The sequence below is a fragment of the Thunnus albacares genome, chromosome 9 (genome assembly GCF_914725855.1).
Source record: "Thunnus albacares chromosome 9, fThuAlb1.1, whole genome shotgun sequence".
NCBI lineage: Eukaryota > Metazoa > Chordata > Actinopteri > Scombriformes > Scombridae > Thunnus > Thunnus albacares.
Genome location: NC_058114.1, coordinates 9,843,922 through 9,864,146, shown reverse-complemented (window position 1 = coordinate 9,864,146; position 20,225 = coordinate 9,843,922). Strand labels below are relative to the sequence as shown.

The following is a 20,225-nucleotide window of genomic DNA, read 5'->3' as shown; positions in this document are numbered from 1 at the left end:
CATGCTAATCCATTCGAGCACCGTCGCTCGAATGGATTCTCCTCTTGAGTTGTTACAAAACGAGCGCGCTTTGTTGTGTAAATGCGGGACGACCAAAAAAATGCCACATCTGCTTCTCTAACCATTTATCGCTTCACTTATAATTATTTTTTATCACTACATTGCTGGTTGTTTGAATCATGCCATCTAAAAATAAGTTTCTCTATTTATCTGTGGTTCATTTTTCAAACATGCATGATATCACATCACAAATCATAAAAAATACTTTTATTTTATTTAGTGTAGAAATGTTTACCAAAATAACACTAATGAAATATACTATGTCTGCAAATTGGCTGTTTTCCTTTTTCTTTTTTTATGCAGCTTAATAAATCACCTTCTTATAAGTAGTAGTTGTTTAAGCAAAGTGTGTGTGTGTGTGTTTGCTGTGGATTTCTGTTTGTTTATGGTTATAGGCTACTGTATGCTTACTATTTTGTATACAGCCTTGTTGATGTTGTTGAGATCTTGATCTCAGTGACACCAATGAAACATGCATACCGGTAAATCATTATTTGTGTAGCAAAGTGTTACATTACGATATACTCCTGCTTTTGTGCTTGCTTTTGTCGGGTTTGCCAAAGCAGTTATTGCAGTGATAGCTTGTGGGGTTTTTTTAAATTGCAGAATAACAAAAGATAGAACTAGGACATCTATTGAATGCTTGCAAAGTGGTTATAACATAGAGAGAGGGATTTAAAAGCAAATGAAAAAGCACTGGTGACAAAAATGTTACTGAAACTTAAATCCTTAACTATTTTTAAAACTGACATATACAGAAGAGGAGATTTAGATTTCCTATACAGTAAGATAGACTAAAATCTGTTTAAATTCAGATAAATATATTTAAAAATAAACTTTTCCTATATATTGCATTTATTTTGCATTGTCTAAAATGGATACAATACTTCTACTTGGTCTTGTATATGTCATATATCCCATGCAAAAATTATAAGAATCAAATTACACTAACTGTGTTAGTAATTGAATTTTTTTTTACTATGATTTCAACAAGAAACATCAAACATACATTTGTTTTTAGAGAGAAGGAGGAAGAAAAAACATGTCTCCCAGCTGTGTTCGACAAATTGAGTTTTTTGGTCAATAACAATAAATGTTGATATATAACACAACAGTAACTATAAGTGTTGGAGAGTAGCTTGATGCTACTTTATACTTCCACTCCACTGCATTTATTTGACAGCATAAGTTACGTCCAGAAAAAAAGTCCCAAAATTGAAAACAGATTTGTGTACCAGAACTTTGTTTTTTCTTCTTTCCTCTCCCATTAATCATGTAGTAGAGTAAAAGTAGAGTATCTTATATGCATCTTAAAACATGTGTGGAGGGGATCTTTAATTAAAGGATCGGAGTACTTTTTCCACTACTGGTAACTACGTTCTGCAGCTGATACAATGCGCAGGGGCTTTTCATTGGGTGTGTTCTGTTGCACACCAACACAGTCATTACGGTAGCGGTCCCATTCTCCAGTTTTCCCGTTTTCCCTGTGGCCGTAGTGAGTGAGTGGAGTCTGCCTGCTGCCTGCCTGGGAATTTCGTTAAAGCACATCAGCGGCCACTGCCATGGCTGAACGCCGCGCCTTCGCCCAAAAAATCAGCAGGTAAAGACTTGTGACTCCGCAACGAGCTCTTAAAAGACAAACATAGCAGTCTGTCTGCGTTTTCTATCGGTCGCCGTTACAGCACCGCTGGGGGAACCCTGTGAAGGAGGCCCAGCCGCCAGCTCAGCCTGCCTGCTCCGAGCTAGCCGCTTGTTAGCCACACAGCAAAAGATGCTCAGACCCACCCAGACAGACAGCGACACTACTCTCTTTTCCCCCTTAATGCTAATAAAGGGGCAAGATATAACATCGTTGAAATTAATGTATCTTATTCAAACAGAAGTTAGGCTTTTAGTAATTTTTCCGCGCCGAAAGGGACTAACGGTAAATGGAAAACCGTTAATTTTGGACGGCTAGCTGTCTTGTCTACAGTAGCTAACGATGGGCAGCTGGTTGTGATGTGACTGAACTTTGATGAGTTATGATTTAAGCAGGAGCACATTGAGAGGAGAGAGAGCATGTATATCTGTAATACAGTAAATCTGGGAACAAAAGTCACCCTCAACAGCTATCATACAGCGATATTATAATCTCCTCCCCGCCCCTCAGACAGATCAAATAATCTCTTTAACAAAGGGCTTTGTGCTAGCTGTCAAATACCATCATCCCACATAGGTAGGTAGGTAGATATGTACAAGGCTCTGGTCTGGGTCAACTGTTATGTCTTCCACAGCTCTCAACAGAACCATGATTTTAATTACCGTCAATATCATTAAATTCACAGCCAGTTATATAATGCTAGTTACTGTTCAGCTTTATATATCTATATATGCTTGGTTCAGTTTTTCTCTGTCCTAACTACATACTAATTTACTGGATGAAATAGGAATTGACACTCCTCTGGGGAGGTTAATTATTATGATGATCTCTGGTTATTGGAAAGGAGGGAATGTCTGTCACGTTTGTTTTTGTTTTTCAAATGGAGGAACTGTTGTTAAATCCTAAAGGCTGGGTGCATTTTAAGGTGGAGTTTTAAAAGGGAACAATTATTTATTATGTTTTCTCTTCAATTTTCGAAATATAATAGTGTGAATACATGTCCCATTAGTCAAAACCACATCCAATTAGTGGAATCTCATATTGATTTATGCAGACTGGACATGCCCTACCCCATGGCAGATTAGTGAGACTTTGTGAGGCCTGATTGGATTGTCAGCTGACAAACTAACAGATGAAGGTACACCGATATCATGTACACCTTACGATGCTGTCCAGTACTACAACATGTCAACCTACAGCCCCAAATTTTACTATAGAGCTGCAGCAACAGCTTTCTTACACAGTCCAAACAAAAATTAAAACCTTTATTGATGGTTGTTGTATCAGATGGCATTCAATTGTAATATTTTGCAAGTGTGTTCGGAATATTGTTTTCACTTACTTACAAATGATTAGATTAATGAACACTGTTAACCTTGCTGATGTTTTTTATTTGGCTGTTGAAAAGCACCTCTATTCTACCTGTTTAAAGGACAGGTTCACAATTTTCCAAGTCTGTCTTAAAACAATAGTCAGGTACCCAAATGAGCAGTGAAAAAGGTTTTCTTGCCATAATCATTCATGTTCATACTGACCATAGTACACTTACAATGTAAGTAATGAGGGCCAAAGTCCACAAGCCTCCTTTTGTGCAAAAATGTATTTAAATGTATGTAAATGTAAGTTTATCTGAAGATAATCTGTAGCTTCAGTGGTTGAAATTAGTCAAATTAAGTAGATATCTTTCAACATTACAGTCTCTTTAGCAAAACAGGGAAACACTGTCCAAGGAAATACAAGGAGGGAATTTGATGCTAAAAAGACTGTAAATTTGGCAGGTATCCACTTGATATGACTAACTCCGACTGCTGAAGCCTAATATAGCTAAGCTTCAGATAAACTTTTAAATGCATTTTTGCACAAAATGACCGCTTGGACACACTGTGGATTTTGGCCCCCATCACTTTTATTGAAAGTGTGTATTTGAAGGAAATCTTTTAATAGCCAGTATGAACAGGAGGAAAGATTACAGTGGGGAAAACCTCTTTCAGTGTTTGTATGGGTCGCTGACTGTTGTTTTATGACAGACTTGAAAAATTGTGAACCCGTCCTTTAAGCCAGCTGACTTTTATTAATGGAAGTTTGTTAGCTTACGTCACATGTTGACGCAAATTTATTTACTCAAAGTGCCGGTGGCTTTGCCCAGAAATTGAAATCACATGTTTCTGTTGAATGCTTTTGCTTATTTCATGATGTTCAACAGCCACCGGTTTATATTTTGTCACTAGGAGTTGTTGTTTTACCATCTTGAAGTGATAATCGCAACGTCTGTTTGCTTAATCAAGTTATTCCTCTGTGCAGCGACCGGTGCTAAGTAAAGATCTGGTAAGGGACATTGGGGAGGACTGTGGAATGTGTTTGTCAGCTCAGTTCCTCTGCAGAAGCCACCAAATCTTTACTTCAGTGCATTATCATGTTCAACCTAAGCTTGTAAGTCGGGACAGTGCAGCTTTCATTGAACCTTTTTGCTAAAAGGACGGGTTCATAAATTTTCAGGTCTGTCTTAAAACAATAGTCAAGTGCCCAGACGAACATTGAAAAAGATTTTGCTTGCTGTAATCATTCTTTCTGTTCATGCTGGCCATTAAGAGACCCCTTATTAATGTGCTTCCATTGTAAGTGATTGGGAATCCACAGTCCTTGTTTTGTGCAAAATTGTATTTAAACATTTATCTGAAGCTAATATGAAGATTCAGCCGACTGAGTTAGTCAAATCAGTAATCTTTTAAAGTTACAGTCTTTTTTAGGGTTGCAACTAATGATAATTTTCATCACTGATTAATCTGACAAATATTTCCTTGATTAATCAATTAATCTTTCATCTATAAAATGTCAGTAAATATTGAAAGATTGTGGTTATAATTTCCCACAGCCTGAGTTGACATCTTCAGATGTCTTTTTCCAACACCAGCGATATTCAGTTTACTATCATGTATGACAAAGAAAAGCATCAAATTCTCACATTTGAGAAGCTGCTGATTAATTTTCTGTCGACTAATCATCGCAGCTCTAGTTTTTTTAGTATCAAGTTCCCTCTTTGTGTTTCCCAAGACAGTGTGTCCCTGTTGAGCTGCTGTGGACGGATTGTAAACAAAAAGAGGGTATTTGATGCTAAGATGACTGTAACTTTGAAAAATATCCACTTTGATTTTGATTTTGACGGCTGAAGCGTCATATTAGCCCCCCGATAAACTTTTTAATACATTTTTACATTGAAGGAGGGCCATCGATGTCGTTGCCCGTCTCGCACATTGAACAGGAGGAATGATTACAAGAAGTAAAACCTGTTTGAACGTTCATCTGGGCACGTGTTTTAACACAGACTTGAAAAACTGTGAACTTATCCTTTAAGATGATAAGCTTGCCCTCTTATTTTCTGTAGCCTTGTCTCTCATCTCGACTTCACAATCCCCTGTAATAGTATGATGGAACAAAGATTAGCTTAGTCCCACAGAAGCTTTGGTGAAACCAGTTTTGGTAATGACGTTTGCCATGACCTCGCGAACTGATTCACAGCTAATCCTTGCACTTGTTGGCCAGTAGTTTGAAATAACCTTCAATCCTTCAGTTGCTATAGTACTGCTTTGAAGATGGAAAGTAGAGAGTGACGGGAAAATGGCCTGTTGTTTATGAAGAAAAGTGTCATGAAAAATGCTGTTAATTATATTTTTCGTATCATAGTAAAATAACCTTGAGTCGTTTGTGTCTTGCCTCTATCCTTGGTGTTAATTTTTTTACATGTTTGTGTCACTTTGTACTACTTGCTACGTTGTTGTTTTGTTCAAGGCAAAGGTCTCTGAGTGGTTTTTGGTGGTTGCTGTGATTTAAAGGGTCTATATACTGTATGTGTGCGCCTATAGCAGGCGGCTGAACTCCAACAGCTTTGTGCTGACCACTCGAGTCCAGAGGTTTTTATTTCTTTTTTTTTGTTTCTCGCTTCTCTGTCTGGGTGTAATATTCTCAGCGTTAAATGTTAAAATTCTCCATGTTAGGTAGCCTTGTCTTCAATTAAATGATAAGACATTTGCCAAATCAAGCAGCATGTTTTTTATATTTGGATTTATTTTAGTTGTATAGCACTAAGTCCTGCTGGGGAAAAAAAGTGTTGCATTGAATTGGAATCATAAAATAACATAAATATTGCATTACATTGGCCACATTATGATAACCTTGCAGTTCATTATGTTTTGTACAAATTACAGTATGATAGAGCAATAATTATTGCAATCTATTGCTCCTCTTTTATTCCATTTTCACAGCAAAAATGTTAAATATCACTTGTGTTTGGAGGTTATAGGCTTTGATTAAAATCGGCTTTGGAGCTTTTCAGTTGGTTTTCAGTGCCCATTTATTCCCCGCCAGATTACAAATAAGGATTAGACAAATAATCAATACTGTGATACATTTTTGATAAACTAGCTCCCATTCCTCAGTTTGCTCTCTTTTGATACTGACACAGGTGTATTTTCTTTCTTTTATTGCAGACATTTGAAATCTAGACTATTGTGCTCTCTGGCAGTTCACTCTTTTGTTAGTTTACGACTGTTTATAGGAAACAAAAGCTCATGGTGTTTTTTATCTTTTCCACTTTAGTGACAGAGGTATCAGGATGTGTCATACATGACTGCCTCTCAGTAACGATGTATCATAGATAAATGTCTTCCAATCTTGTGTATTGCAGAACTGCCTGTTTACTGTTCACATTACTGTTGTCGTTCCCCTGTGATTCTCCCCCCTAATTGCAAATAAGCCGGCCATTTAGTGTGTAGATCATTACTCAGACTTTGAATATTGACCGTATTCGCCCTCTTCCTCCCTCCGCCTATTTCTCCTCCGTTTACAGGACTGTGGCAGCAGAGGTCAGGAAGCAGATAGCTGGCCAGTATGGAGGCTCCCCACAGCTCTTCAAGAACCTCAACGTTGGGACCGCAACGAGCAACACAGTGAGTAGCCTAAAGACCGTTGAAAGACCAGAGCCTGTTACTAACATCCTTACTTAGATTGACAATTGTTATGGCTGTTGAAATGGCATTTTCTGAAATCGTATTAATTGCAATTGTACTAGAGCTGTAATGATTAGTCGGTTAATTGAAAATGTGAATATTTTCTGGTTTCTGTGATAGTAAACTGAATATCTTTAAGTTGTGGACTGCTGGTTGGGACAAAAGAAGACATCTGAGGATGTCATCTTGGGCTTTGGGGAACAGTGATCAAATTTTTTTTTTACCATTTTCTGACATTTTATAAACCAAACCACTATCAGTTAATCAAGAAAATGATAAACAGATGAATTGATAATAAAAATAATTGTCGGTTATGTGGATGATTTGTTTACTCACATGCTTTTATATCTTTTGGTATAAAAGACTAAAAAGCTGGGCTGGCTGGAAAACAAGAATGTGTTGGTCTCTTGGGTTGTGTCATTGTGGGTTGCTCAGTGTGTAACTGTAGTGTGTAGGTTTAAATTGACTTTGACATGTAGGTTTAATATGTCATCAAATGTGAATTTATAAATTAAGCTACTTGATTGGTTCCATTTGTCATCCATAACCTTGACTGAAGTTCAAGTAAGTATATTAACAAAAGTAATATGTTGACATCAGTCTCATTGTATTACAGCCTAAGACAAGGATGTCATTTTCTGTTGAGCTGAGGTTATTTCAACGGCTGCACGAATGTTGTTTATGTCTTGCTAAATACCATGTGGGAAATCCATTGATTGACTTGTCCACTACAGCCAGTCTCTGCTGCAGTGTTTCCAGGGTTACCAGCGTTTGAGCTCAGGCAGTACGGTTGTTAAAGGGATAGTGCCAATTGACCTTTGGCAGCCCTGAGCCAACTCACCAGTTCTCCAATACTCCCCATACTCCCCCTCTTCCCCTTAATTAGGCTACAGTTGGCTTTTAATTATACTGTGAACGTTATTTGTGTTCACATTCCTCAAGTGGGAGAGGGAGAGACAAACACGCACAAACTCTGACTTTAACTGAACCTGCTGAAACATAGATTCCCCCCCTGGGTTCCTCATTTTAGAAGCACTCTAAGCCCCATGAAACCATTAATCCACGCTTGAAGTAGCACAGTTGCTTATCTGGCTACTTGTATCTGCTTGAGGGCATTTTAAAGCATTTGCCTGTATCACAGATTAGGGATGAACAATTAACCGAAATATTATCAAAATTGCAATATGACTAAATGCAATATCCAAATTGCAGGAGCTGCAATTTTTTGAGAAAGGTAAAATATGTCACAACATACCATTATAAATGAAGCATTGTGGTCCCACAGAGATGCCCCAGCCTTCAAAACATACTCTCCAGGTGTAAGGGAACATGCTTGTTTGGTACAGACCATAACAAAAACATTATCATCATTTTTATTTATTTTTTTCAGTGAAAATGAAATGCAAAAACTACAGATGCAAATTAGCTTCAAGCTAACTCCGGTGCAGTGCATCATTTATGCTTAATACTGCGCACTGTTCAATAAATCAAATCAAAATTTAAAAAATTGCCATTCCCACTAAAATCGTGACTCATATCGCAATCACAATGCCCTATCACAGATGTGTCCTATTTAGAATTAAAGATCATTTATAAGCTAGAGTTACTCTCTTAACAGAAGTAGCAGAAATTACCTTGTATTTTCAACCTGTTGATGCTGGCAGTGGTGCAGATTCATAATATAAGTAACAATTCATACTACGCTACTCTGAGGCTGTGTGGGGAATCAGTACTCTAAAGCACCAAGACTTAAATGTACAATAAAAAAAAAGAGGTGCAGACATGAGAACTGTACAGCTGACTGCATCTGTACAGCTAATTAACTTCTCCCTCCCTCTCATCGCCCACTAGGTTCCTCTCACGGAGGCAGTGGAGCCAGTGGATTTCGAGGAGTACCTCATCACTCACCCTCCCATCGTTGAGTCAGGTCCCCTGAGAGATCTGATTGAGTTTCCCCCTGATGACATTGAGGTCATCTACACACCCAGGGAGTGTCGCACAGTGGTACAAGCCGTCCCAGAGGAAGGGTAAGGGTGCCAGATAGCTGTAAGAAATTGTTGTAGCAAGTGCAGAGATGTGCTCAGTTTCACACCTTATTTACTCAGACAATGTTTAGTTTTTTTCTCCAGTAAAAGCATTTTGAGTGTCAGGACCTAGACAGCCTAGCAAGTGTTTAGATTAACTAGACAATCAAGGGATTAAAAAGTACTTTATATCTATAAATTATAGTAGTAATTAATACATTTATAAATAACTTAAAATTTTATACATTAATTAAATAATTTAACTTGATAATACATTAAATAAACAATCAATAAATGGATGTTTTGTTATAGATTTAATCAAACACACTGAGAGAAGATAGATAGCATGTATATCTGCAATACAGTAAGTCTGGGAACAAGACATTTTTGACTTCCTAAGTCACTCATGGTAAATATTTTCAGCTCTTCTTGCTGCATTGTATTAGATACTGCATGCAGGAAGTCTCTTATATCACTGTAACCTAATTATACAAATCAATTTCCTATCCACAGGAAAAAAAGAACACTGCTTTTTCATGTGTTTCTTATTCTATTCTATTCGATTGTGGAAACTTTTAGAGGTTACAGTGACGTAAGAAGAAGGAGAGCTGTTACATCACAGCACTGCTATTTGAGGAAAAGCAAAGACATTTTTACTTCCATTTGAAGAAATCTTAGGATTTGGCCTCCATGCTTTGGTTTGAGTGACTGTGTAATGCTGTGAGTTCTGTGAGTTTTTCTATTATTATTGCTGCCTTTAGTTATTGTAAAAGCAGCATCAAATGATTCAAGATGAAAGATTTATGGATTTAATGTCATTACTTAGCTCTGTCTCTTGGCATTTCTGAAGTAGTGGCACAAACATTGTGTACTTCACTGTTTGATGTAGCAGGAAAATTAAATGACATCGGCCTGGTAGCCCGTCATCTTTAGTCACCCACTCTAATGTATTTCATGTCTGACTTTTGCTATTGAAATAAAGCTTGTTTGATTGATTGAATCTGTCTGGCTGCAGGGACACTGATCCTCATGTCAGAGACTGTGTCAGATCCTACACAGAGGACTGGGCTGTCGTCAACAGAAAGTAAGGCCTCACTGTCTGATATTATTCAATTTTTTTATACGTTGATTACAATTGTTAACTCACTAAATTGAGATTTTACCTGAAAGCATTAATTAATATTGTTAAGTTAATCACTGTGTCCTAAATGACTGCTTGCTTTCTTCAGATACCACAAGCTTGGTACGGGCTTCAACCCCAACACTCTGGATAAACAGAAGGAGCGTCAGAAAGGACTGCCCAAACAAGTGTTTGAGGCTGATGAGATGCCAGACAACAGCAGCTACCAGGATGACCAGGTATTGAATCACTCAGTAGTAAAACAGTTGGACAAGTTTGTGGACCGACAAAAATCTCCTGTGTCATGGGATGGAATGTTTAAAAGCCCACATGAGAAGTTTAAGGTTTTGGATGACCATACATACTTTGATACTGTGTGTTGAGATGGTCCGCCTACGGTGCTCATATTGATATATGTTTGTTGTTCTGTAGGATGACCTGAAGCGCCGGTCAATGTCCATAGACGACACGCCACGGGGCAGCTGGGCCTGCAGCATCTTTGACTTGAAGAATTCCGTCCCTGATGCCCTCCTCCCTCACCTCCTCGACCGTGCCCCCAATGAGGAGATTGACAGGCATAATGAAGATCAGCGCAAGGCCAACCGCCACCGTGAACTCTTTGCTCTGCACCCCGCCCTTGACGAGGTCCAGTATACCCCTCCATCCCTCTTTGCTGGAATCCTTTTCTGACAGTCAACATTAAATCTCATCATGCAATATTATGAATCTGTAGCACATTTTTTGTTGGTTACTGGGTGCAAATAAGCCAATGAACTATTTTTTTGTGTTTCAAATCAGCCCCAAGATGTCTGTAACTTACTTTGTCATGCATAAAATAGCATGCACACACAGATACTCATAATTCTTCTGATAGTTTCATGTTTTTGTATTTGGTGTTCTATGTGAATGTGTAGGAGGAGCCCATTGAGCGCCATTGCGTGCCTGAAGTACCCAAAGAACACTTTGGCCAGAGGCTACTCGTCAAGTGCTTGTCCTTGAAGTAAGTGGTGGACAGCCTTTTCAGAAAAAAAACCTTTTAGCTCTTTTATTTAACTGCTGCTTTCTGCTGACCCACTCCTTTTTCTCTCCCCTTGAAGGTTTGAGATCGAAATTGAACCCATATTTGCTAGTTTGGCCTTATACGATGTCAAGGAAAAGAAAAAGGTAAGCTGTTATGCTTTCCTCAGTGCTACGTCAGCCCTGAGTTGTTGGGTCACTTCTGCAAACCATTAAAATTGTTGGGAGGCCAAAGTGAATTTGATGTGTGGACTATAAAATTTTATGTTGTGGCCCTGTTATGCTTGTAGGAATGCAGCTAAATCATACACTGGAACTATGTATCTATCTAAGAAAGCCCATGCACCGGCTGCCTATTTCTTCTCCCCTCTAGCTGACAAACACTAGAGGGTAGCAGTTGCCCTGATAAGTAGATCTCTCACATGTATTGCTCTGCACAGGAGCCCCATTATTTCACAAGTGGGTCATTTGTCACTGAAGTGTTATCATGTTTGTCAGCCACTGTGAGCAATAGATCAGATCGCAGTAACACATCCATTCACTAAAGAATTACATTTGGATTATGATGGCTGCCATGTTGCGGTCATAGTATTACTGTGCATTTTACATATATGTTATAATCATGTGATAATGACCTTTTTGTCTGTTTGCATGTGCCCCGCAGATATCAGAGAACTTTTTCTTCGACTTAAACTCAGAGCCGACCAAGGCGATGCTGCGTCCGCACATTCAGACAGCAGCCATCTCCACGCTGGCACGCTCTGCCATATTCTCCATCACCTACCCCTCCCAGGATGTCTTCCTGGTCATCAAGGTCAGACAATTATGATATTATTTCCTCTGTCTCGCTAAGTGTGGTTTTGCAAATAAAGCATTGGGTAATAATAATGTAAATAATATTAAAAAAACGATTTGAGAGTAGGTCTTTGTCCTGTGTGATCACTTCATTGCAGTGTGTGAGTGTGGTGACAGAAAGCTGTGTGTGTTCTGTTCCCAGTTGGAAAAGGTACTGCAGCAAGGTGATATTGGAGAATGTGCTGAACCCTACATGGTCTTCAAAGAGTCAGACGCTGCCAAGGTACGATACGATCAGTGTGAGCTTGAATGGCACATAAAATAGTATATAGAGTATCGTCTCGTATATATTATTATAGTATTAAAACATTATGTATAAGATAATAAGTATTGTCTTCATAGCCCACTTTGTTAGCCACATATTCAGTTATAAAACTCCATGCTCCTTGGAGTGCTACGCATTTCTTCACCAAAATTTTGCACAGTATATAATCAATTTTTTTTTTTTTCAATTGATAAATAAATAAACTAATTTAATTATCATTTGTAAGTTGTTTTTTCTGTTTTAAAAGTCACAGATATTGTAGTTAACATATGTTTTTGTCGTAGAACAAAGAGAAGCTGGAGAAGCTCCGCAGCCAGTCAGAGCAGTTCTGCCAACGGCTGGGCCGCTATCGCATGCCCTTCGCTTGGACCGCCATCCACCTAATGAACATCGTCAACAGTGCTGGCAGTCTTGAGAGAGATACAGAGCTGGAGATGAGCCTCTCAGGTCTGACTTTTCCCTTTAACACAACTCTTTGGATTCTAACTGTTAATATGCAGCATGTATCTTAGTGTAAGGTCATTAAGAGTCACTGTTTGGAGGCACATAGTCTGTCCCTTTTTTGGTTTTGTGGTTCTGCCCACTCACAGTCTCAATGTCACATCGAAGTTATCAGGGGACAGAGACTGTAACTGTCTGACAGTCACGCAGAAGGCTCATGGGCACGTTGGTACATTACCACATTTTAAAGTCTTTATCTAGAAACAACTTTCCAACAACAAATAGTAAGTAAAGCAAATTCAAACAGATAGCAAAACATTCAAACAAAGAATCCAGTCATGTTGATTCCACGTGTGTTATTTTAAGTTTGACCTTTGGTGTTTGTCCAACCTTTGACCTCACAAGGGGTCTTTGATGCTGACTGTGGTGACTGCCTTTTCGTTGCTAGGCAGATCAGAGAGATGTATATTTTCTGTCAGATAGGACAGATATCTGGCATTCATCTCGAGCTTATTGTTGCTTCCCCCAATAAAAAAGCTTTCAAAAAGCAGAGGTGAAAACAAAGTTAAATCTTAAATGCTGATTTGCTGCCTGTCTGCAGAGAGAAAAGGCTCATGGTCAGAGCGGAGGAACTCAAGCATCATGGGAAGGCGTTCCCTGGAGAGAACCACCAGTGGAGATGAGTCATGTAGTCTTACAGGTTTCAGACCTGCCACACTTACCATCACCAACTTCTTCAAACAGGTCTGCTATACTACATGCACAAATTTTTTTTAATTCACATCCGAGAAAGCATGCTCACAGACAGAGAGGAATATCGATAAACACATAGTTTACTGTATTGTGTTCTGCTTTGTCTCTTAAAATTTTCTTAAATGTTCAAAACATTGTTTTTGTATTTTAGGAGGGTGACAGGCTGAGTGATGAGGACTTGTATAAGTTCCTAGCAGATATGAGAAGACCTTCTTCAGTACTGAGGAGGCTCAGACCCATCACAGGTACAAACATCAATTGAGTGTTCTTAGAGAGAGTTAAGAAAAGACCTGAACTATTCCTTTTATTTCTTTACCTTGTTGGTAGTTATTTACCCAATGCTCATCGCTATTTGCCATTTTTTCTGCTTGAAATTTGAAGAAGTTAGCTGATGGTGTTTGGAATTTATTACGCCCTCCTCCTTCTTCATCCTCCTGTTGTGTTTGTTACATTCACTCCTCCCTCCTACTGTCCTTTGTGACTGTCACTACAGCCCAGTTGAAGTTGGACATTTCTCCAGCTCCAGAGAACCCCCACTATTGCTTGACACCTGACCTACTGCAGGTTAAACCTTACCCGGACAGTAGGGTACGCCCCACCAGGGAGATCTTGGAGTTCCCTGCCAGAGACGTCTATGTGCCAAACACCACATACAGGTACAGGAAAAAACACTTATTAGTGTGGAAAATTGAACTTTTGTGTCTTATCTTTCATTTTAGTCTATCTAGTCTGAAGAGTATATTCATATGTCAGTGGAACGCTTTATCTCCGAATTACCTGTCAGTTAGTTACAAGCTGTTATTAAGTGTTAATTTTAAAGCAACTTTTAAATTGATCAATTAGAAATTTATTGAAATATAGCCTTGTTTACTTTTTAATTGTAATGATCTTATTGTAATTGCTTTTTAACTAATAATTAATTGTTAAGGTATCTTGGGACTACAAAGAGATATTGCTGCCAGTAGTAAAACCTTAATCAATGATTAAACACATCTTTTAACTCGTAAAATTAAGTAAACACTACCTCCAGCTTTGGACAGTGATGACTGACACTGTCTTTTGTTAATGTTCACCTGATGTCTGCCTGTGCACTGCTGATGTGTTCCATTTGCCCAAGAGCTATTTTTGACAAGGTCATATGGAGAGATGTTCTCATTACCACACTGCTGCTGACACAGCCTCGCTGCCACCGGCCTTGTTTGTCTGCAGATAACCAGTTGCATTCCTATTGCATATTAACTAATGCCAGACCTAATTGATCCTCCAGAGACCCGGCTGAACTGGGTGAAAGGAATTTGTAATTGTTAAATTATCATTCTGAGCTTGTTTTTTTTTTGCTACCAAAATAAGGTTTTCTGGGATCAATGGTCTTTTTTTCACCGATTTTCCTGGAAACCTAACTGTTTGACATGCTTATCTATAACTCTTTTTCTCTTTAACGTCATTGTCAAATATATGAGATCAGCGAACTTGAGCAGTGAGGACATGCTTTTAAATTGTGAATGAAGATATAACAGTATTATTGACTGTTATAGTGTTCAGGTGTACCTAATTTCACATATAATACTATTACAATCAAATACATTTCTTGTTTTTTTTTTATCGAGCCACTTCATCTCCTCAATACAAAGTTACATATATATATATATATTACCCACTATAAATCAGGTAGAGCATGTCCACTTTCACCTTTTAAAAATGTTGACACATTAGAGTCATTTAGTCATGTCCGTTTTTATTTTGTTTTCATAAATATGAGTTATTAGAGCACCTAGCTATTTGTCAGGGTGAAATGTTAGTATGAAACACCTTTACAGTACAGTTAGTTATGTTGTGATAATGGACAGGAGTCAATATGACTCAATAACATAGGAATACACGGAAATTATGTTTTTCTAACAATACCAGCACAATTCATGTAATAGCATGAACATGGTTTAAATACTTAACAGAGTAAAAAAAAAACAAAGAACAGACAAAGTGAAAAACCTTATTAGTGCGCTGTCAAAGCTTTGCATCTCCAATCTTTCGTATTGAATTTGAAAGCTGACATGGTTTATATAGCCCCCAAACCCTTGATGAAGCAGTGTAAAATACAATGAAATCATGACATGCCCTTAATTGGAAATCCCCAGTCTGAGTACTTTTGAGGATGTTGGAGATGCAGTGTTTCTTTTGAACTATGACTTGCTATATATACGTTGCATGCTTTATGTGATAACCTGTTGGTATTTGTGCCATTAGCTCCTGGGAACATGCAAAACTGTTTCACATCACAAAGATAAAAGTCACATTTAAATACAATCAGTATAGAAGCTGTCAAATACATTTAAATTCACTGAAAAGATTAGCCAAGCAATTTCAGTTTTGGAATTGCATTGTAGTCTCTCTTCTACTGCATTACTGACATTTTGCAGCCAGCACTGAATCAGGTCGCTGATGTGGATCAATATGTCTGTTTTGCAAGTGATTGCAGACGTTGCATAATGACAATTCTACTGTCCTTGCTGGATCAGACCCAATAGGTTAACAACCTGCATGGCACTGTTGCATCATTTCAACAGTTCAGCATTTTCTGACTTCAGACATGTTTGACTTATCTGTTGGTCAGCACTAGTCTCTGGCAAAATGGTGTTAGGAAGCAATCAGCTTAATATAGCAAATGAAATCGGTGTCATATATATTGCCTGTGTTATGACCTTGATATCTCATTTTGCACTTTTCCATTTTATGTGGAGAAGTGCAAAATTGGCTAAGCACCAGATGTTAGTGTTCGTGAAAAATGCCAGTAGTGTTCTAAGAGAAGGTATGAGTTCTGAGGTTCAGTTGAAGCCTTCAGTAGTACGGGCTGGTCGAATGGTGATCTTGGTCATCTTGAGAGAATACAGGGGCCCATTGCCAGGCTTCCAGTAAATGCCCTTCCTTCTCACAGAGCGTCCCCTTGCCCTCAACCACAAATACCTTCCATTAAGGTTGGTCTCTCCACAGCCGCTGAACCACCAACCACCTGCCAAAGGGTCATGACAAGAGACATAAGTTGTAAAAAACAAATTCCACAAAATGAGGTGAGGATGCAGGCCAGTATGAGGCCGGTGTGCTGAACTCAGCTTGTGGCATTGGTCACTCTTTACCTGTGTAATTGCGAGCGCAGTTTCGTTTGGTATCATCATTTCTGTCTTTTGTGAAGAAGCTCATGCCGGTGCTATTGGCCATGGCATCAGCCAGGTCACCGGAGAAGTTGCTGAGATGAAGGGTGTAATGGTTGGATGGACCTTCCAGAGAGAAACGGTACTCAGCCCAATGCTTCTCCTCCTTCCAGTCCTCCACATCAATACGCAGGATGTAAACTCCCTGTTGTGTAAGGCTGTGGATCTTCTTTAAGCCCAGCCAGAAGTCCTCTGCATAACACATCAATCATTTTTTAGCTTGTTAAATCTCCTAAAGATTTATTTTTTGTAACCACCAACAATAGCCACCGAAGTCTATTGGTGGCCTGTCTGTATGTAAACTCAAGAAGTTATGAATCGATTTGCATGAGACTCAATTTAAAGATTCATGTTCATGGCATAAATCAGGAAGAGCTTATTACGTTTCAGAAACAGATCTTATTTCTGGAATCTGCATATTTTTGGCAGTTACATGGAGCTGGCAGAGGTATATTATCAGTATTTGCTATATTGAGTATCGTCCACAGAAGTTTAGAGTTCATGTAGTAACTTGTATGGTATAATTATTAGGTAGGTAGTAGTGAAGGAACGTTACACCAAAAAATTCATTGCTGCAGGAGCCATTACTTCGGAATGACTGCACCTATGAGCAGCTTTTAAAGCCTAGCGAGTGCTGGAGGGAAATGCTGCCAAAACTTGCTGTGTACAGGAAGATAATACAGGAAGTCATTTTGTCAGCCCAGGGCCAATATACAACAATGACTGTTTCCTGTGACCAGGCCAACAGGAAGTATTTCAAAAAGCTCCCTTCTCCCGAAAGTCTTAGCAGGTTAAGGTAGAAATCAATACAAATATTCCTATGCTGCAATTTTCAATTTTTTTCGAGATAAAAAATTATTTATATTTTTATTCATGTATTTTATGTATTTTATTTATGTATTCAGTACTGCAGCAGATTATTAACAAATGTGTATTTATTACACGGAAGGAAAGCTGCCCTTTCTCAACTTGTCCGTGGTTTTGACAAATGCTCAAATTGCATCTTTGGAATTTAACATATAGCTTTTAATGTACTTACTCTCCAGATCTCCAAAGCCTTTCTCATAATTTTCCCATGTCTGGTCAAAGTCCACTGAACCATCAACCCTGCGTTGGATGACAGTTGAACCTCCATCTATAGAATGGATGGGAAGTATATTTCAATTGAAGGTGCTGTTGTACAAGTTATACACAACTCTACACAAGGATCAGGAAGCAGCCTCATCATAGATAATGTGAAAGGGATATCCACCCTATTGTCTGCCCCTTTGGGTACATTTTCCTGTGGCTATTTAGTTTGATAACCTTTTGGTTTTTTGTTCCTTCCTTGCTGAATGGAGACATGTACTTAAATGCCAGAGTTACATCTTATAAATGTCAATGCCTCTGAATACAAAAACATTATTTTGATGTCGTCACGAAAAGGCTGAAGGCTCACTCACCTGAACCCATTTCACAATAAACATTGAAAGGCTCAGATTGGTTTGGCTTGATAACATAAATTCCACTGTTGGCCTCTTCTCTGTCAAATAGCTCGCTGCAGTCCATGGGGATATCTAAAACACAGTGAAGAAAGTAAAAATGAATGCATCCAAATTTCCCAACAACATTTGCATTATTCTTTTATTTTAATATATTTCATTTTTAGTCTAACTTTTTAAAAAAGCAATAACACACGATTGAATAATGTTACCATTTCTGTCCAGGCCAGTTGAGTTTCCTGTCAGATATTCAAACATATCTGTAGCTGTTGGGTCTGAATCCATTGGCTTATCGACTGTATCTTGAAAACTGTCATAGCTGAGCTGAAAGACAATGCAAATTAATTGTTATATTAAATTATTGTTAAATTGTAATATTAGTTAAATTATGTTGTCAACCCTAGAGAAAGCTGAGTCCCCTCCCTCCATACATTTCCTAAAGAAGAATTTTATATAAACTGTTTGACACAACATGGGAAAATCTTTTATTTTATTATTAAGCTTATTTGACACTGGACTGAGCAGAGAACAGTCGTTTACCTTTTCCTCCAGATTTTTAATCTTCATTTTCTGGTGATCAAGCTGATCATGCTGCTCTTTAACAGCTTTCAGTAGATTTGTGATTGTTTTATCTTGAGTTTCAATCACCTCCTGAAATGCAAAGTTAAAACATTAATTATCACCTTTGTCTGTTATACCTTTTTATATGTATTTTAGTTCACATATGTTTTAGAGCAACTATTCAGTGATTAAAGTTGAACACATTAATAACTGCCAGTTGGGGCAACACTAGAAATTCTATCATTAACAATGACAAGAAACAGAACACAAAAAGTAGCTTTCCTGCTGCAAGTATAAGTATGTATGTGTGTTTATTCTTATAGCCTGTATGTTTCATGTACTGTATTTTGACAACACCCAAGTGGAATTGGATAAAGTAGTGCAACAGATAGTTAGGACACATCCTGTTGTTATCCAAGGTAGTTCAAAGTTAATCAAGTGAGTTAATTTCCATTATTTACTGGATTTTAGGGAACCTTTTTGGTGCAGTAGTGATACGTCTGTTCACCATTCACTTCTTTTGATATCTTCCACAAACGCTTGCGAGCAAATGCTTGAATTAGAAATTCTGAGGAACCACATCAGCACTTGTTAGCTTCTTACCTTAAGTGCTGTGATTTCCCTGAGCTGGTCAGCATGGACCAGGCTCTGCGACAGTCCCTTCAGCCTCTCCTCAAGGCTCCCCACCTTGCTCTGCAGTTGTGTACGCTCCTGCACGATGCTGTTGATCTTAGAGTTGATTTCCAGTGACAAGTTCTTGATCTCCTCATTGTTGGCTTTCAAGAAACTGGTTGTCTTCTTCAGCTCCTCCTCTTCCTCCTTGATCTCTGATGTGACCACCGAGAGCTGGTAGAAAGAACGGTCAAAAATGTTCAACTTTTGGAAGATGTCATTGATTTGGCCCTTGGTCTTGTGGACGAACTCCCGTAAACTCTGGCCTAGCTGAAGGAGGCCGTTTGCAAGTAGGCGAACATCATCCAGCATAGCAAAGCGAGACTTTGCCCCGGTTGGGTTTGGTGCTGTGGTGAAGGCCAGGGAGGGCAGAGTGGGGCTGTCATCTCCACCTGAAGTTTCCAGAGGGAGAACAGCAGTGGAACTGGTTAACAGCAGCAACAGACAAAACAGCTTCATCATGATTTCCTTGTCCAGTCCTGGATTATGGAATAGCAGTAATTTTCTAACTAACAGTAGCTATTTCACAGCTCTTGCTTTCCTCTACTGCCTCTTGCTCTGTTTTTCTGCATACCACCTAGACTTTCTTGCTGTTAAAATGATGTGAGAGCAGCAGGCTGCCCTGTGTTATATACTACCCTCTCGGTAGAGGAGGGGGGGGGGATTAGCTGATCATTAAACCCTACTATGTTTTAGCTCTGTACCCCACCTCCTCCCAAATCCCCTGGAGCCCTCCCTCTCCTGAACAAACAAATCACAGCAGTGAGCAAATGACATATACACTACATCCCCCTCCCTTCTCTTTACTACCCATTTAACCCCAATCCCCTCCCCGTACCACACCCTACCCTGTTCTCCATCTGTGGTGCAGAGCTTTAGCTGATCAGCAGAAAGCCAACAATGGCCATCACAGGTTTTTGATGGATCGTCATTCTGATCAATCTCAAACCATATAACCCTGCACACACTTTGCTTTGATTGATAATGTTGTGTGTAATTAATGCTCTTGGGTTTGATTTAGCATCCTGCTGAATCAGCCTAGCACCAGGCTCTCTTTCTCCCTCTCCTTCTTCTCTCTTTGAGTGGGGAGGGGAGTGGGTCTGTCATCTGTGCCAGGGTTGAGCTCTT

The 20,225-nt window shown here is 38.8% G+C and overlaps 2 protein-coding genes across 17 annotated transcripts in view; one reads left to right on the top strand and one right to left on the bottom strand.

The window, feature by feature from the left end:
* The first annotated feature begins 1,517 nt into the window (after positions 1-1,517).
* Positions 1,518-20,225, top strand: part of dock7 (dedicator of cytokinesis 7) — a 52,969-nt gene continuing 34,261 nt past the window's right edge. For 12 of the 16 annotated variants that reach the window (XM_044361943.1, XM_044361938.1, XM_044361949.1 and 9 more), the window contains exons 1-14: positions 1,518-1,660; positions 6,543-6,642; positions 8,554-8,729; positions 9,742-9,810; positions 9,956-10,085; positions 10,279-10,491; positions 10,761-10,846; positions 10,944-11,010; positions 11,528-11,677; positions 11,861-11,941; positions 12,268-12,430; positions 13,026-13,168; positions 13,329-13,422; positions 13,671-13,833. In XM_044361943.1, the coding sequence (XP_044217878.1) occupies positions 1,623-1,660; positions 6,543-6,642; positions 8,554-8,729; positions 9,742-9,810; positions 9,956-10,085; positions 10,279-10,491; positions 10,761-10,846; positions 10,944-11,010; positions 11,528-11,677; positions 11,861-11,941; positions 12,268-12,430; positions 13,026-13,168; positions 13,329-13,422; positions 13,671-13,833 (1,673 nt within the window). In that variant the 5' untranslated portion in view covers positions 1,518-1,622. The remainder of the gene's footprint in view (positions 1,661-6,542; positions 6,643-8,553; positions 8,730-9,741; positions 9,811-9,955; positions 10,086-10,278; positions 10,492-10,760; positions 10,847-10,943; positions 11,011-11,527; positions 11,678-11,860; positions 11,942-12,267; positions 12,431-13,025; positions 13,169-13,328; positions 13,423-13,670; positions 13,834-20,225) is intronic. The other 4 variants (XM_044361946.1, XM_044361945.1, XM_044361950.1 and 1 more) reach the window with 1 other exon arrangement.
* Positions 14,911-19,775, bottom strand: angptl3 (angiopoietin-like 3). The gene is made up of 7 exons (XM_044361956.1): positions 19,029-19,775; positions 18,405-18,515; positions 18,077-18,188; positions 17,826-17,939; positions 17,423-17,518; positions 16,309-16,575; positions 14,911-16,184 (listed from the first exon to the last, which is right to left on the bottom strand). The coding sequence occupies exons 1-7, from the start codon at positions 19,557-19,559 to the stop codon at positions 16,000-16,002; spliced, it is 1,416 nt and encodes a 471-aa protein (XP_044217891.1). The 5' UTR covers positions 19,560-19,775; the 3' UTR covers positions 14,911-15,999.

Bases quoted from the DNA above. Each gene is read 5' to 3' on its own strand.
- angptl3 (XM_044361956.1), bottom strand. From the start codon at position 19,559: ATGATGAAGCTGTTTTGTCTGTTGCTGCTGTTAACCAGTTCCACTGCT. The intron at 18,189-18,404 runs GTAAACGACTGT...ATTGTCTTTCAG, and splicing joins TTAAAAATCTGGAGGAAAAG to CTCAGCTATGACAGTTTTCA. The intron at 17,940-18,076 runs GTAACATTATTC...ACTGTGTTTTAG, and splicing joins AACTGGCCTGGACAGAAATG to ATATCCCCATGGACTGCAGC.